The sequence below is a fragment of the Ixodes scapularis genome, unplaced genomic scaffold, assembly GCF_016920785.2.
Source record: "Ixodes scapularis isolate PalLabHiFi unplaced genomic scaffold, ASM1692078v2 PGA_scaffold8__174_contigs__length_109621045, whole genome shotgun sequence".
In the NCBI taxonomy this organism is placed as follows: Eukaryota; Metazoa; Arthropoda; class Arachnida; order Ixodida; family Ixodidae; genus Ixodes; species Ixodes scapularis.
In genome coordinates this window covers 5,341,240-5,356,409 of record NW_024609883.1, presented here as the reverse complement: position 1 = coordinate 5,356,409, position 15,170 = coordinate 5,341,240, and the positions used below count along the sequence as shown (strand labels likewise).

Genomic DNA, 15,170 nt, shown 5'->3' with positions numbered 1-15,170 from the left:
ACGCAGCCTGTGGGCGCTTCCTTAGGTAACCCACACAGCTTGTGGGGACTTTTTAGGTACCCCACACAGTCTGTGGGGATAGAACTGTGGCTTTTATGGGACATGTAGGAGATTCTGTGGGTTGCTGTAGGTACCCCGCAGCATGTGGGAATAGAGCCTAGGATCCCATAGGACAAGTACGACATTGTGCAGGTTGCTGTAGGGATGCCACACACTCTAGGGGAGCACTCTGTGTTGCTACGTGGGACATATGTGGGGTCTATGGAAAGCCTGTGGATATGCAGCCTCAAGATATATCCTACAGAAGTCATGCAAAATGCAACCTTTTTGTAAGTTCTTTTTTATTGTTGTTGACATAGCTTACCCCAGTGCACAGATCACTACGCCGACGCGTCGACAATGCAGGGTTTTCTTCGAAATGGGGCTTCAAATGCTCGCACAATAATAAGTAATTATTAATGCGTGAGCATTAATAATTACTTATTAATTATTGAGCATTGAGCTTATGAACATTGCTCCAAAGTTGTTAGATTCGTGTTCTGTGCTCTGACCTTATCAGTCTTGTGTGTTCAGCAATCTAGTGAAAGGGTATATTGCCAAAATGCAGAGCAACATATGTGTATGTTTATAGGCAGCAAACAAATTAGATGCAGGACAGGACTTATTTGGACTTTTATTAAGTTTATTTTACAGATATCTTATGGACCACGAACAAAAGAGAAGCAGCTAGTATATTGACGAGTATACATGAACAAATGCAATCATTTTGCAACAGAATGGTGATTGGGTATAAAAGAAAATCATGTTTTAAAGTGACTCAATATGCAAAAGGGCAATAAGTCATGCTTTGGTGCATATATATATATATATATATATATATATATATGTTAAAGACATTGCATATTTACATGGTGGTGATAAAATATCAATCAAGCTCATATCTTCACCATATTCACAAAATACTACAAGTTTTTGTGCACTAAATGAGTGTTAAGGAGGCAAGGAGACATTAAAAGTGTAACTACAAATATGTATGGAAGTGCAACCGCATCAATGGCCAAGTGTGTTAGTGCACCACAGCTCGGACAATCAGGAGAGGAAGCTCGCACTGCAAAACCAATGGATTTCATGCTCTGTCTTTACCTGACATTGAAACTGTAATTAACAGTCGACTTTCTTTCTATAAATTGGCCAAATTCATTTAAAAAGAAGCCGGGATGAATGCAAATGTTTGCTTATCCTAGCCCTGTACCACGACCACCTATATGGTGGCCTGCATTGTATAAAATAGTCCAAATTTTAGTTTGATAGCTTCTGCAAACAATGCACATCCATGTATGCTCAGAGTTTGAAGGGGCTGTGCAACAATGTTCGGGCTTCAACCAAATATTAGCGAGACATAGTTTCCATCCCTTCTAGAATTGGCAAACAGAAAACCATTTTTCCGTACATGTGCTTGCTCTTATTTAAAAAAATAAATAAAAAGTAGACATGCTCACGGGTGCGCACCTCTCAATCACTCTCAACTTAAGCCAACAGCCAATTGAGCCAACTTCTTGTGCATCATGAAGCGTGCAAGAAAAGATCGAACAAATAATACCAAACTTTTCACCAGGACTACGACGGTGTCATTACATTTTTGAGCACGTGTGTATTGAGACGAGCGGTACACAACACCTCGAGCAATGAATCTTGAATAGACACAAAGACAAGGAGGCGCAGCACCAAGAGTAGAGATATTGCACCTTTTCTCGACACTGCTGAAATTGGATGGCTGCGCATTGCCCAAAACAGTTACGCCAGAGATTTTGTCCCCAAAGTGGCACCTTTTCTCTTCTTTGAAAAATGTGTCTTTTTCATTAGATCAGTTCCTTTAGTCAAGACAAAGAAATGTATAGACTGTTTAAAGGGGCACTTACACCCCAAGGGTCGTATTCTTTTTTATTTTCCAAAACCTGACACCCCAAGGGTCGTAATTTTTTATTTTCCAAAACAATTCAAGTTGGAGTCATAGACACGCAAAAAAAATGCATCGGGAAAAACATTTTCTGACGCGCGCGCCTTTTTATTTTTGGTGCCCTCCTTTCCCGCTCTTCGCCTCCTCGCTTCTTTTGATTTGTGACCTCAAAAATCATGAAGTTTAGAAGCTTTGTGGGCGAAATTTCTATAACATTTAATAACGGCAATCGTAAAACGTGTTTTTTAATGCAATTGCAAACGCACTACGGCCCTTTTTTTTAAATACCAAAGATTGGAGTCCGGTGTGATGTCGCCTTCCAGAATTGTATCCTCCCTCGGAAAACATGCTGCCTGGGCAGGCGGCACCGCCCCCTGCATGAAATAAAACTGTTTTTCTCGGTCCACCGGCGCCCTCATCTCCCGCCTCCTTTCCTCTTTGCATCGGGTTGCGATGGCAACAGCATGGAGTCGTGAAGAAAGTCGACTCTCAGGAATCCGGAATATTTACGTCAACGCACCGGCGCGGATCGCGCGGGAACTTCGAATTCGGCATTTGGAAATTGCTTTAAAAAAATCTCTACATCACAAATAAAAAAAAATTAAGTTTTGACGTGTCAGTGCCTCTTTAAGTATGGCCTTCTGTAAATCCTGCATTGCTATTCCACGGTTTCCTTTGATGTAAAAAGGAAGAATGGGTCCACAAAGGCTCCCAATGCAAGACATTCTTTGTTAGGTACTGGAACAACTGAACATTGAAGACCATGTTAATGTCTCCATAGAGCATGTTGTATTTTATCATAAATTCAGTTAACAAAATATGAGCTGTGTTAATGTCATATTTTGTGAGTGTGTCATGAACGAGGTAATAAATAGAGTATACAAGAAGAGCCAGGTGGCCAAGAAAAGGCTCGGGCGAAATCCCGCAGAGTATCGGCGGCGGATAGTACAGAAGCCACGAATGATACTACCGCGCCTTCCAGAGTTTTCGTTCGCTCACTCCCCAGGGAAACGTGCCCAGCTTGGATATTGGCTCGATGGCTTTCATCATACAGTCCACCAACCTCACAGTTGCTGGTTCACCTAGATAGAACGCCTCCCCACTGTTGCTGTCAAACCACAAGTTCAAAAGTGACCGAGAAACACCGAGGAGGACTGCATGCATATAGTAGTCGGGAACAAAAGACTCAATAACGCTAAAAGACTGCATGTTGAGCAACGGAAAGGGGTCTTTAAAACCTCTACAGATAACACCTCCTGACGCAGCTTCGTACATGTCAGGGGTTCCACAAGAAACGTTGATGAGAAAAGAGCAAATGGCCCTTCTTCAAATTTTGCACCATCTATAAGTGGCATTTCAAAACGAAGCGCAGGCTCTCCATCTGCTACAAATGCCACATCAACAGTGTATAGACCTTTGGATCCCTGCCACTGTTCCGATGCTACACATAAAATGCTTTTCGTTTTCGGCTTGCTCCTCTACAAACACAGAAGCATGGGGTGTGATAACAAAGACACAGTGAGCAAAAATAAATTTAGGAAAGACAGAGAAGGTCAAAGAAAAAAGACAGTTTTCCCTCTTCCAGCAGAACTCTCGATAAAGAGAACCGACATGCCGCAACTTTCCCCCCCAACAACTGGTGTCAAGGAGAAAAACATAAAAGCGACACGAGATTAAACATTTATAGGACGGTGAAGGGTGACCCAAAGAGGTTTAATAAGCAGACTCATTCACTCTTGCAAAAAATGTAGTTGTGGGGAAGGGAGAGGCGAAGGCCAGAAATTGCAAAGGTGGCAAACGAAAAGAGACACATATTCACGCACAGATAATTTACAAGCTCTGAGAAGGACTAATGAAGTTAGCCTCACATGCAAATAATAGCTCATACAAAATATAACTGACAAATTGTTGCTGTTTTGAGTGACGACGGTTCGAGGCAGCTTTAAAGGGTACTGAAACGAAAATTTAAATCTAGCCATTTCGTCCAGAAAAAGGTTAAATGTGATCACTTATACCTGTCGATGACAATGGCAGGTTTGTGTTTTGAGTGAATTGGTTTATTTTTCGTTCCAAACAGCACATTTTGGCTGGCGCTCGACGAGCTGTGGTCGAAAAGCGCAATGCATGTTGGGATGCGTGGCAATATTTGTGATGCCACAGCCCGGAATACGGGCAAGGCTACCTGGAAAACGTACGGTGACCATTGTAATAATATTGTTTTGTAAGTCCGAATAAACGGGGCAAGTAGGGGGACAAAAGAGGAAGAAGAGGACACAGCGCCCAGGGGATCTCAAAACGTTCTACACGTAGTGTTGCTTGTTACCCGGTACGACCGGTACAATCAGGTAAATACTACCACATGGTGTCAGAAGTGCTCCGGAAATGGAAGCTTCATCGAACTCGGAGAACGTAACGGCCCCAACAACAGTGCTAGCAACGGGTTTCACGGCGCCGGCAGCCTTTGATTTCAAGCGCCCAGAAGAATGGCCAAGGTGGATCACCCGTTTTAACAGGTACCGTAGAGTTTCGAAACTCGATAAAGAAGACGAAGGATCGCAAGTAGACGCATTAATCTACTTTCTCGGTGAGGACGCGGAAGACATTTTGTCCGCCTCGGCTTTGACCGACACCGAACAGCGACAGTTCGAAGCAGTTGCCCAACTCTTCGAAAGCCACTTCGTCGGCAAGAGAAACGTTATCTACGAACGGGCCAAATTCCACCAGAAGAAACAAGAGCCGGGTGAATCTGTTGAGAGCTTCATGACTAGCCTGCATCGCCTAGTAACACATTGCGGTTACGGCGCGTTGAAAGAAGAACTCGTCCGCGATCGTTTTGTCGTTGGATTGCAAGATTCTTCGCTCTCAGAAAAACTTCAAAGCGACCCAAATCTGACACTGGAAGCTGCGTACACTCGAGCTCGACAGAAAGAAGCCGTGCATCGACAGCAAGCCGTCGTCAGAGGCGAGTCCCAAGCAGAAGACATGACGCTGGATGCCCTCCACAAAAGAATGTCAGCAAAAGAGAAAGGCGCAAAGCGGCGAGAATACACGCCGAAAAACGCTGAAAATAATGCGGCTAGAACACAGACGTGTGGAAGATGTGGCAACAGTGCACACGAAAAGTCCAAGTGCCCCGCAGCGGGATCAATCTGTCGCAACTGCGGAAAAAAAGGTCACTGGCAGCAAGTTTGCTTTGAGAAGCTTAGGAATGAGGGCAAGAGCACCCTAAAAGAGGTGACTCTACAGGACCCAAATGAAGCGCCAAACTGGATGATTGGAAGCATCCGCGCAGCTGAAGGAAGTGCGTGGAAAGTCAAACTGCGAGTCAACGGAACGCCTGCTACGTTCAAGATAGATTCTGGTGCAGACGTCAGTGCCATGCCTCCAAACACTGTCCCAAGCAAGGTGACCCTTGAGGAGACAGCTGCCAAGCTCTACGGTGCGAAAAGGCAGCAACTCGAAGTGTTGGGCAAGTTTCAAGCGACAATACAACATAACAATAAATCTATACAGCACGTGATCTACGTAGTGAACGGCCTGGAAGAGCCTCTTTTGGGAAGAAAAGCCAGCAGCGAATTGGAGCTGATCCAACTTCTGTGCACAGTCTCGGACCAAACAGCCAAGAGGTACCATGAACAATACCCTGAGTTGTTCCAAGGTCTCGGAGAAATGGCAGGAGAGTACAAAATCAAACTCTCGATAAAACATATAAAATAGCGCAACAGAAACAAGGACAAGAAGTAAACAGGACAGGTACCTTACCAAACTCTCGAAAGACGCCACGCCAGTCTCCGTCCACACATAACGGCGTGTACCCCTGGCACTGATGACGAAAGTACAAGAGCAGCTGGCAAGCATGCAGAAAGATCGAATCATAAGGAAAGTTGAAGAGCCTACACCATGGTGTTCTGCAATGGTTGTTGTGCCCAAGCCGAACGGAGAAGTACGGATCTGCGTGGATTTGACGCACCTCAACAAGAACATAGAACGCGAAAAGCTAGTTTTGCCCTCTGTCGTAGAAACACTGGGACGGTTGTCACGCACATCACTATACACAAAACTAGACGCCAAGTCCGGATTTTGGCAAATTCGGTTGGCAGAAGAGTCACAAACTATGACTACCTTTATCACACCTTTTGGCAGATTTTGTTTTCAACGATTGCCGTTTGGAATTTCTTCCGCCCCAGAGTATTTTCAACGAAGGATGAACGAGATCCTGGAAGGAATCCCAGGAGTCCTATGCCATATGGACGACATCCTGATCACTGGTGCCAACGAGAAAGAGCATGATGAGAGGCTAGAGGAAGTCCTTAAGAGGTTGAAAGCAGCAGGTGTCCGACTCAACGACAAATGCGATTTCAAGCAAAAGTCCATAAAGTTCTTGGGACACATCGTCAGCCAGGACGGGATCAAGCCAGACCCACAAAGGGTCACAGCCATCTCCAATATGCCAGCGCCAACGACAGTGACCGAGGTGAGACAATTCATCGGAATGGCAAACCAAGTAGGACGCTTCATCCCCCATCTTTCCGAAAAATTGAAGCCTCTGCGTGACCTTCTCAAAAAGGCAAGCGAGTGGACGTGGGACACTGCACAGAAAATAGCATTCAATGCAGTGAAGAAGGACATCCAGGAGGCAACAGCCCTAACACTGTATGATCCGCAACAAGAAATTATTGTTTCAGCAGATGCTTCGTCTTACGGTTTGGGGGCAGTGCTACTACAAAAGGACAAGAACGGAAACATTCGACCAGTAGCCTTCGCTTCGAAAGGACTGAGTACCACAGAAACAAAATACGCACAGATTGAGAAAGAAGCGTACGCCGTGACTTGGGCATGTGAACGATTCGAGAAGTTCCTGCTAGGAACGCAGTTTCACATCCAAACAGATCATCGTCCACTCGTACCTCTTCTTGGGTCCAAAGAACTGAATGCAATTCCAGCCAGAGTTCAGCGATTCAAACTGCGGCTGATGAGATTCTGCTACACAATCTCACACGTGCCTGGAAAAGAACTCTGGACGGCCGATGCCCTGTCAAGGTCACCTGTTGAACCTCCAGACAATATGGAAGAAGAAACCGAGGCTTTTGTGCAAATCGTCCTTTAGTCAGTCCCTGCATCCCGAGAGTACCTGATCGAGGTAAAGAAGATGCAAGAGGCCGACCCCGTCTGTACTAAAGTGAGGGAGTACTGTGAAAAAGGGTGGCCAACTAGCAAGCAGCAAGTGCCAATCGAGATCACCCCATATTTCCAAGAAAGACACAACCTCACGGTACAAGAAAACCTACTCGTGAGAGGCAACCGCCTTGTGATACCAAGTCAAATGAGGAAGCAAGTCTTGCACCGACTGCACGATGGCCATCAGGGTATCTCGAGATGCCGGCAACGAGCCAAGATGTCAGTTTGGTGGCCAGGACTAAGCTCTCAGATGGCTGATGTTGTCACAAACTGTCTCAGCTGCGCACACGAGCGGGTACCAAAAACACAGCCGATGATCCCGTCTGAGCTACCAGAGAGACCATGGCAACGAGTTGGGACCGATTTGTTCGAGTTGAAAGGAGCCCAATATTTGCTCGTCGTAGACTACTACTCGAGGTACGTGGAAATAACCAGACTGAGACAAACCACTTCAGAAGCAGTCATATCACATCTCAAGGCTCTATTTTCACGCCACGGAATACCTGAGGTTCTGCGGTCAGACAACGGTCCACAATTCAGCTCCAAGCCATTCGAAGGCTTCTGTAAGGATTACAAGATCGAGCACGTTACAAGCAGTCCACGTTATCCGCAAAGTAACGGGGAAGCTGAAAGAATGGTCAAGATAGCCAAAGACATCATCAAGAAGTCTGAAGATCCCGAGCTTGGATTACTGGTCTACAGAACAACACCAGGACCTTCTGGATACAGTCCGGCACAGCTTCTGATGGGAAGGCAGTTGCGAACCACACTGCCAGTATTGGCTTCTACACTCTTGCCAAGACTGCCCAACCGTGAGGAGTTCCGGAAGAAGGATCGAGAAGAAAAAAATAAGCAAGCGGAAAACTACGACAAGAGACACGGAGTGTGCCGAAAACAGGAGTTAGATATCGGCAGCGAGGTATGAGTAAGAGACAGCAAAGCAACTGGAAAAATTACGGGCAAGAGACCAGAACCTCGATCCTACACTATAAGGACAAGGTCAGGATATCTCCGCCGGAATACACATCACCTGGTTCCAACCAAACCCAAACCAACCGACCAAACACATCCTGAAGCAAGCACACCAGAATTCAGTGTTCCTCCTACAGAAGAAAACAACCCAAAGACCCGGTCCGGACGGACCATAAGAAAACCAAAAAGATTTGGCGAATGTCTTTTGCGTGGGAAAAAGAGATGTAATAATATTGTTTTGTAAGTCCGAATAAACGGGGCAAGTAGGGGGACAAAGGAGGAAGAAGAGGACACAGCGCCCAGGGGATCTCAAAACGTTCTACACGTAGTGTTGCTTGTTACCCGGTACGACCGGTACAATCAGGTAAATACTACCACAACCATCACCAACAGCGGCAACGCGGGACGATCCAAATTATTTGGGCACCGGCGCACTCCTCGCTCCCAGGCAACGAGGCGGCTCACACGGTAGCTCGAGGTCTTACACGCCGAGCCAGTGAGCCCGCCCAACCGGGAACGCGAGGAGACCGGATGACCACCTATCTAGAAATCACGAATCACTATCGACTGGGGCGGGCCCGGTACCCACCAGCTCAACCTGAACTCACTACGAAGCAGGCGGTGGCCTGGCGCCTCCTCCAAACCAACATGTAACCGAACCCAGTAGCCTGTAGCCGGTTCTATCCGGGACAATTTGAAAATACGTGCAAATGCTGTAAGGAGAAGGCGGATTTGCCACATATCATATGGGCATGCTCTCAGACGGCACCGACCATTGATGACCGCAAAATCCAAGACCGCGAGCACTGGGAGGCCCTACTGCTCAGCTCAGACCCACAAGATCAGGTCTCGGCCATCCGGCTAGCCGAAGAAGCCGCCGAGGTGCAGGGGATCTCGGCCGTCTTCTAGGACAGCGCTGGATAAGAGGGCTGCACCCGTCAGCCCACTCACAGTGCTGGGACAATAAAGTTTTATTCTCTCTCTTCTGGAGACTGGCATGATAATCACGTTTGGCACACGAGGCCATCAGCGCGTTGCAACTCAGCCGTTTGAGATGTCCGAGGTTTGCGGGAAGCTCTCAAGAAACCTCGTTGCAGCGAGAGCTCCATTGGCTACACTGACCCGTGGCCCAGTCCAGTTAACCAGTTGGAGCGTGTGTGTGTTTGTGTGTGTGTGCGTTGTGCATTTCTGCAATCTGAATCCCCCGTTGTGGCGTGTGGTGTTCTCGTGTTTTGTGTTGGTGTGCGATGTGACGTCCATGCGCTCGATCCAGCAAGTCTATGCAAGACAGTGCAAGGATGGCTCTCCGAAGAAGCGATAGGCCTAACGAACGGGACAAACGCCGGACTCGCTTGCGCGGGGATCCGAAAAAAGCCTGAAGTTCAGTGACGTGCGTAGCGTAAACTGGAATTATAGACGGCCCCATACATAAGCTAAGTGTGATCTTGCGCTAGTCATGCATATTGGCAGTTGTTCCCGCTAGTGTCAGTCTCACCAGCGCGGCTGTACTTGAGTACTTTCTTCCGTGAAGGTAAGCCATAAAAACATGATTGAAGCCCGAACTAGTTAAGGCTTGTTCACACACTTGAAACCGAGTACGACCGAGAGGGACAAGACCGGTTTGTAAGCCTCTTTCGACGTCTTAGGACCGGATGCGCTGCTGCGGAGCTGGTCCTAAGACGTCGCAAGAGGCTTAAAAACCAGTCTTGTCTCTTTTGGTCGTAGTCGGTCACAAGTATGTGAGCGATGCATAAGGGTCGTCCCTGAAACTGCGAAAACATGGTGTTTGGTGATTGCACTCAGCCGCTCAGCACGACAACCAGCTGCCAATTTTCTATTCTCGTTCAGTGACGTTGGTGTGACGTTTAGTGAAAAACAAAGCTTTTTTGTGCAAATGATCCCCATCCTCTGCTTGTTTTCGAGCATATCACGACGCAGCTAACTACGCACAACTGCATGAAATGACGGCTTTATTTTCTTTCTTGACAACATGCTAGTTACACAATTTGGCCACATAAATGGCGTACAAAAACGGCGTACCATAACGATACCCGATAACGAAGAGACGCATGTTCGAGAGCGTCGGCAAAGTACCAGGTATCGTTATCGGAACAGTTTACTAAAACTTTCCGATGTCAGTGCCACAAATCGCTGAGGTTTTTTTTTTTTTCTTTTTTTCTTAACATTTCTTGTTTTGTTGTTTTTATACATTCCTCCTGTGTGGGTGGTATGTCGGGGAATGCCGCGTATCCCGAAAAGAAGCGATTGGGGACTGGCTCATTATCTCCACTCCGCCTTCTGTACGCGTCATACCGAGAACCGAAGGCTTGCTGTGTGTGTATTCTGTTGGACCATGCCGAATGTTACGAAGGAAAGCTTGCCGCGCCCTGGTTTTGTTTACGTTAAAGCCGCTTTGTGTGGGCGTCGCACCCTGAACCGAAGGTTTGTTTTGTTTGTGTTAGGTTTGTGGTCGGTCGCGTCATGCGGGGATGCCGAAGGGAAACGGTCGGAAGTCCGGCTCGTGAAAGGCCGCTTTCTGTACGCGTTCAACCGAGGGCACCGGGTGACCGAGTCCCCAAACCTCCCAGCGACGCTGTTGAAGCTGCATAGAGTGTAAAAGTAATCTTCTGTTTGTTTGCTTGTTTGCTTTTCTGTTGGAAAAACGACAAGGAAAAAGGAAAAAACCCCAGAGTTCTCACTGGAGCCAAGAAGCTCGGTTCTGATTCGTCAATGTGAGTGGCTTCAGAATGCTGCTAGTACTTATAGATAGAAGTGAACCGGCGGGAAAAAGACGCACGGAATCCCAAGGGCATTCGGATACGCAGCTCTCCCGTCCTGCGGTCGTGAAGACGACGGGGATTTGAGCCCGCCGTTCGAACGTCATTGTTCTTCCTCAAGTTTTGTTGGTTTCCTGTGTAGTACCGCGTGGTGCTAGAGTTGCAGTGTGAGTGCGTGAGGAAGTGCGCCTGAGAAAATCGTCCGGCGGACTGGACCAAGACCTCGGAGGGGGCATCCAACCCACCCCCTAGACCAGCGACAATCCCGCAGATAAGACTTTCATTATCACTTGTATTTTGTTGTACCCGTGCGCTTTGTGTCTGCGGTTATGTATTGAGCGGCTCTTTGATTTTCTGTTCGTCTGCTCGCGAGCGTACGTCGTCTACGGTCTTAGACAGTTTTTCTGTTTTGTTGTTTGAAGAAAGGAGTAAATATCTTGCGATTTTATCCTCTACCCTGTGGTCGCTTCCCCTGCTCGCTTTTACACCAGGCGTGGCCCTAGCGCCCGTCAACCGGTCGAACTTTTTTTCTTTCTTTTGTGTGCACACGAGCTGTGGCCTTTGTCTTTATAATATTGTTTCAACTAATTTGCATACTGGACCACGCACATTTGTGACAGTCAGTGGGGACGAGGACGTTGCCTCTCAGATGCTTTCGGACAGGAGATTCGGCATTCACCGTGGCCAGCTCTACGCCGACTTTCTCATCCAAGGTTTCGAAACTGCGTTCAGGCCGAAGCCACTTGAAATGGGTATGCCGCACCTCCGCAGAGCGGCACTCCAGGTTTTGTAGTAAGTGATGCAACGACTTCCAGCAAAGCTTTCGAAGCATCCACCAGGAGCAATTTTGTAATAATTTAATTTGTTTTAAAATTAATTTTCATGTTTTTTGGACAAAATATTGGTCTTTGCAAGGTGCCTAGCCGCTGCCTAGCCGACATGTGAACAATAAAATGGGTGCTAGAATTTATTTCCGTACCACTTTAAGGAACAAATCTGTAGAAACACAGCCGTTTACCACTGCTTGTCATCCGGTAAACATGATATTGATTAACTTTGTCCATAGTGATTGGTAACTGTACATACAGTGTTTTTGTTGGTAGGATACAGACATCCCCATTGGCCTTAAAACCAACATAAACATAGCCATGAGTAAGGAATGAGTAAGAGTGGCATTCTATTCAAGTTAACCTCAAATTAATTAGGTCGCTATTCTCACCATTGTGCTGTCTTCTGGTTCATCTGGCTGGGTGCTGACCCTTTCAGTTTTCTGATACTGAAAATAAAACATCAACGTGAACAGGGTGCATACAGATTTCCCATGTACATAATGTAAACCTCCAATGAATACTTCCTTCAATAATGAAAAATCAAAACACTAGAAATAAATGTTCTAGAAACTTTGTAGGCTGAGAAAATTCCAATCGTTTCAGGTTCTGTATGTCTGCCCAATAGGTAGACACCCTGTTGATTTTATCAGAAAATTCTGTGGGGCTATAATCAAGCAAGTCAAAACATCGATCAGCTCACAACTTTATTTTCAATAGTTACTTTTAGCCTTCAAAATAAATTTACTAAGCAATATGGTTACAGAGAACTGACTTGCCGCAACTTCTCCCCAACAACTGGTGTGGAGGAGAGAAACCGTGTCAAAAGCAGACGGCGCCAGGTGACCCAAAGAGGTTAATAAACGAATCATACAATCGTCCAAAAAATGTGGTCGTGGGGAAGGAAGGGGTTATTGCCAGAAATTGCAACAGTGGCAAACAAAAAGAAACACACAGAGTTACGCATACATAATATAGAATTTTTGAGAAGGACTAATGAAGATAGCCTCACTTGCAATAACAGCTCATGCCGAATCGTCAACTTAAGGATTATCGCTGTTTTGAGTGACAATGCAGCTCATAATAATAACATTTGCCCTTTGGGGGCATCAGCGCGTTGCAACTCAGCCGTTTGAGATGTCCGAGGCTTGCAGGAAGCTCTTGAGAAATCTCGTTGCTGCGAGAGCTGCAACGAGGTTTCTCGAGATAGCTTTAAGGAACAAATCTGTAGCTACACAGCCGTCTACCACTGCTTGCCTTCCAGACATCATGGTAGTCATTAGCATTGTTTACAGTGATTGGTAACCGGAGATGAATTTCAGTCCGACTAAGACACTTATCGTTTTGAACTTGATAGTGCGATGACCACCATGGATGCTAAAGGTAGCGGTCTCTGCCCCTCCCCCCCCCCCCCCCCCCCCCAGACCGGTGTTGCCTGCCGTACTTGTTAAACACAGCATCTCGCGGTTTTGCAGCCACTCCGTAAAGTGTCTAATCGCGTCATGCGATGCTAAAGCCATTTTTTTGCCTTTGTTTGTAGAGTCAGCAGGGCTAGACTTTTCTTGCCTTGTAAGTAAACATTACCAGTAGACTATTGCTATCAGTGATGGTTAAAGGTGTTTCTAATGAGTGAATTCTAAAAAATATGTACCAGCAGATGGTTAGAGGGCCCATGTTCTTTGGGAAGCAGATGAGGTGTCCTGAAATAAAATGACAAGTATGGTTGCTTCAATGCAGGAACCTATATCATGAAATTACGAGCTCGCTGGCAAACACTACTTTTGGGGCATTGTTAAAACCTGTCAATTCGTCAATAGAATTTGTGTACCAATTATATGCAAAAGACTGAATTTCGAGGCCATAAAAATTAATGCGAGAAACGAAGGGGAAGGCGTTAGCATGACACAGTGCCACAAAGTCCTGTGTGAATAATCTGCTGCACGCACTTCAAGATAAAATTACCGATATAAATCGGTTCAGCTTTGAAAAAAGGGCGAGCAGTAGAGCGCTCCAATGCGGAAAAAAGTCTAGGCTTTTGCTATTAAGCGAGTCTGCATGGCTTTCAGGGTGCGATAGCGGTTGCCGTCCCAACTCGGCTGAGATGCTTCAAATGCTTAAAGGGCAACTCCGGCCAAAATTCAAAATATAATAAATTACTGGTATCGCTGTAGCGCCACAAAATACGACCCCAGCCAAAATATTACGTCCGTGGGACGCCGCATTCTAAACTAATGCCGATAATAAAAATGCGACCCGCCGCGAGCCGCTGCTCTTTAGCGGGCGGCCAGCGGGTTGCCGATCGCTAAAGCAACATTGGCCCGTGACGTCAGTATCGTTCCCTTTTTTTCCTCCAGTCCGGGGGTTTCGCGGAGTGCGCTTATTTGAGCCGCTACCACCGCTACTTCAGCTTGTGATTGGCGCGTTTAACCGTTGCTTTTATCTGTAGCCCATATAGCTTCGGTATAGCCTTTTGTTTATTTGCTTGTGAGGACTCCAAAACTCCTTTTAGCGAGCAACTCAGTGCGCCCAAGACTGGTGCAGCTGTTCCTCAAAAGATGCCGAGTGCAACTTGTAGCGCTGTGGGCTGCTCAAACAACCCGCTGCGCAACCCGGAGGTGCTTTTTCGCAAGTTTCCAACGGACCGTAAATTGAAGGAGGTGTGGGTGAACGCTGTTCGACGAGTGGACTTTGGACTTCGGCTTTTACGCGCCCGAGGAAAAATGAATGAAAAAACAGACGTGTACGTCCCAGCAAACGTGTGTTCGGGCGCCGCAGCCCGCGCCGGAGAACCTCAAAGCTTCGGGTCTTGAACTGACTTGAAGCGCGAAAGTGAGAGGGACCCCAGTACTGTACGTCACTGGCAGCGCGGCGTAGAGCAACGTCGCTCTATCCACTGAGCCCCGATGACAATTTAGGCCTAGCGACGAGTACGGAAGACCGCACACACGGTGACAGCCGCCGAGTACGGCACCGATCGAGTTCACTCGTTTTCCAGTCGCTAGCTTTTGGGTATAAAAGCGACGAGTACGGCATAGCGCACGCACGGCGGCGGCCGCCGAGTACGGCACCGTACAAGTTCACGGGTTTTCCAGTCACTAGCTTTTGGGTGTACGCACTAACTCTTGCTACATATGCTGGGTAACTACCACGCATACAGGATTAAAATAAAATCAGCTTACCTCCTATCTTTAGACGGCTAGCGCAACAGAGGTAGGTGCCGCTTGGCCTGCGTACTCGTTGAACGAGAACGATCCTGACGTCACGTTCACATAGCAGCTGATTTCCAGTGTTGCCGGGGCCTCGAGCGGCTAGTTTCGGTTTCGTTGTCCTCGCCCAAACATAACTTTGAGGCGTCGATACCTCTAAAACTACGCACAATAACGAGAAAAAAATTACACCTTGCGATTCAGGGACGCTGACTGCACTAAAAACAGTCATAATCCCAAAATCGAAAGTACG

At 46.9% G+C, this 15,170-nt stretch overlaps 1 protein-coding gene and 2 pseudogenes across 1 annotated transcript; 2 read left to right on the top strand and 1 right to left on the bottom strand.

Annotated features, from left to right (window-relative positions):
* Nucleotides 1-1,631: 1,631 nt before the first annotated feature.
* LOC120842637 lies at nt 1,632-3,193 on the bottom strand (annotated as a pseudogene).
* Nucleotides 3,194-4,939: 1,746 nt separating this feature from the next.
* LOC120842636 lies at nt 4,940-5,674 on the top strand. The gene has a single exon (XM_040213788.1). The coding sequence runs from the start codon at nt 4,940-4,942 to the stop codon at nt 5,672-5,674; it is 735 nt and encodes a 244-aa protein (XP_040069722.1).
* Nucleotides 5,675-8,305: 2,631 nt separating this feature from the next.
* On the top strand, nt 8,306-9,016 carry LOC121833480 (annotated as a pseudogene).
* The last annotated feature ends 6,154 nt before the right edge of the window (nt 9,017-15,170 follow it).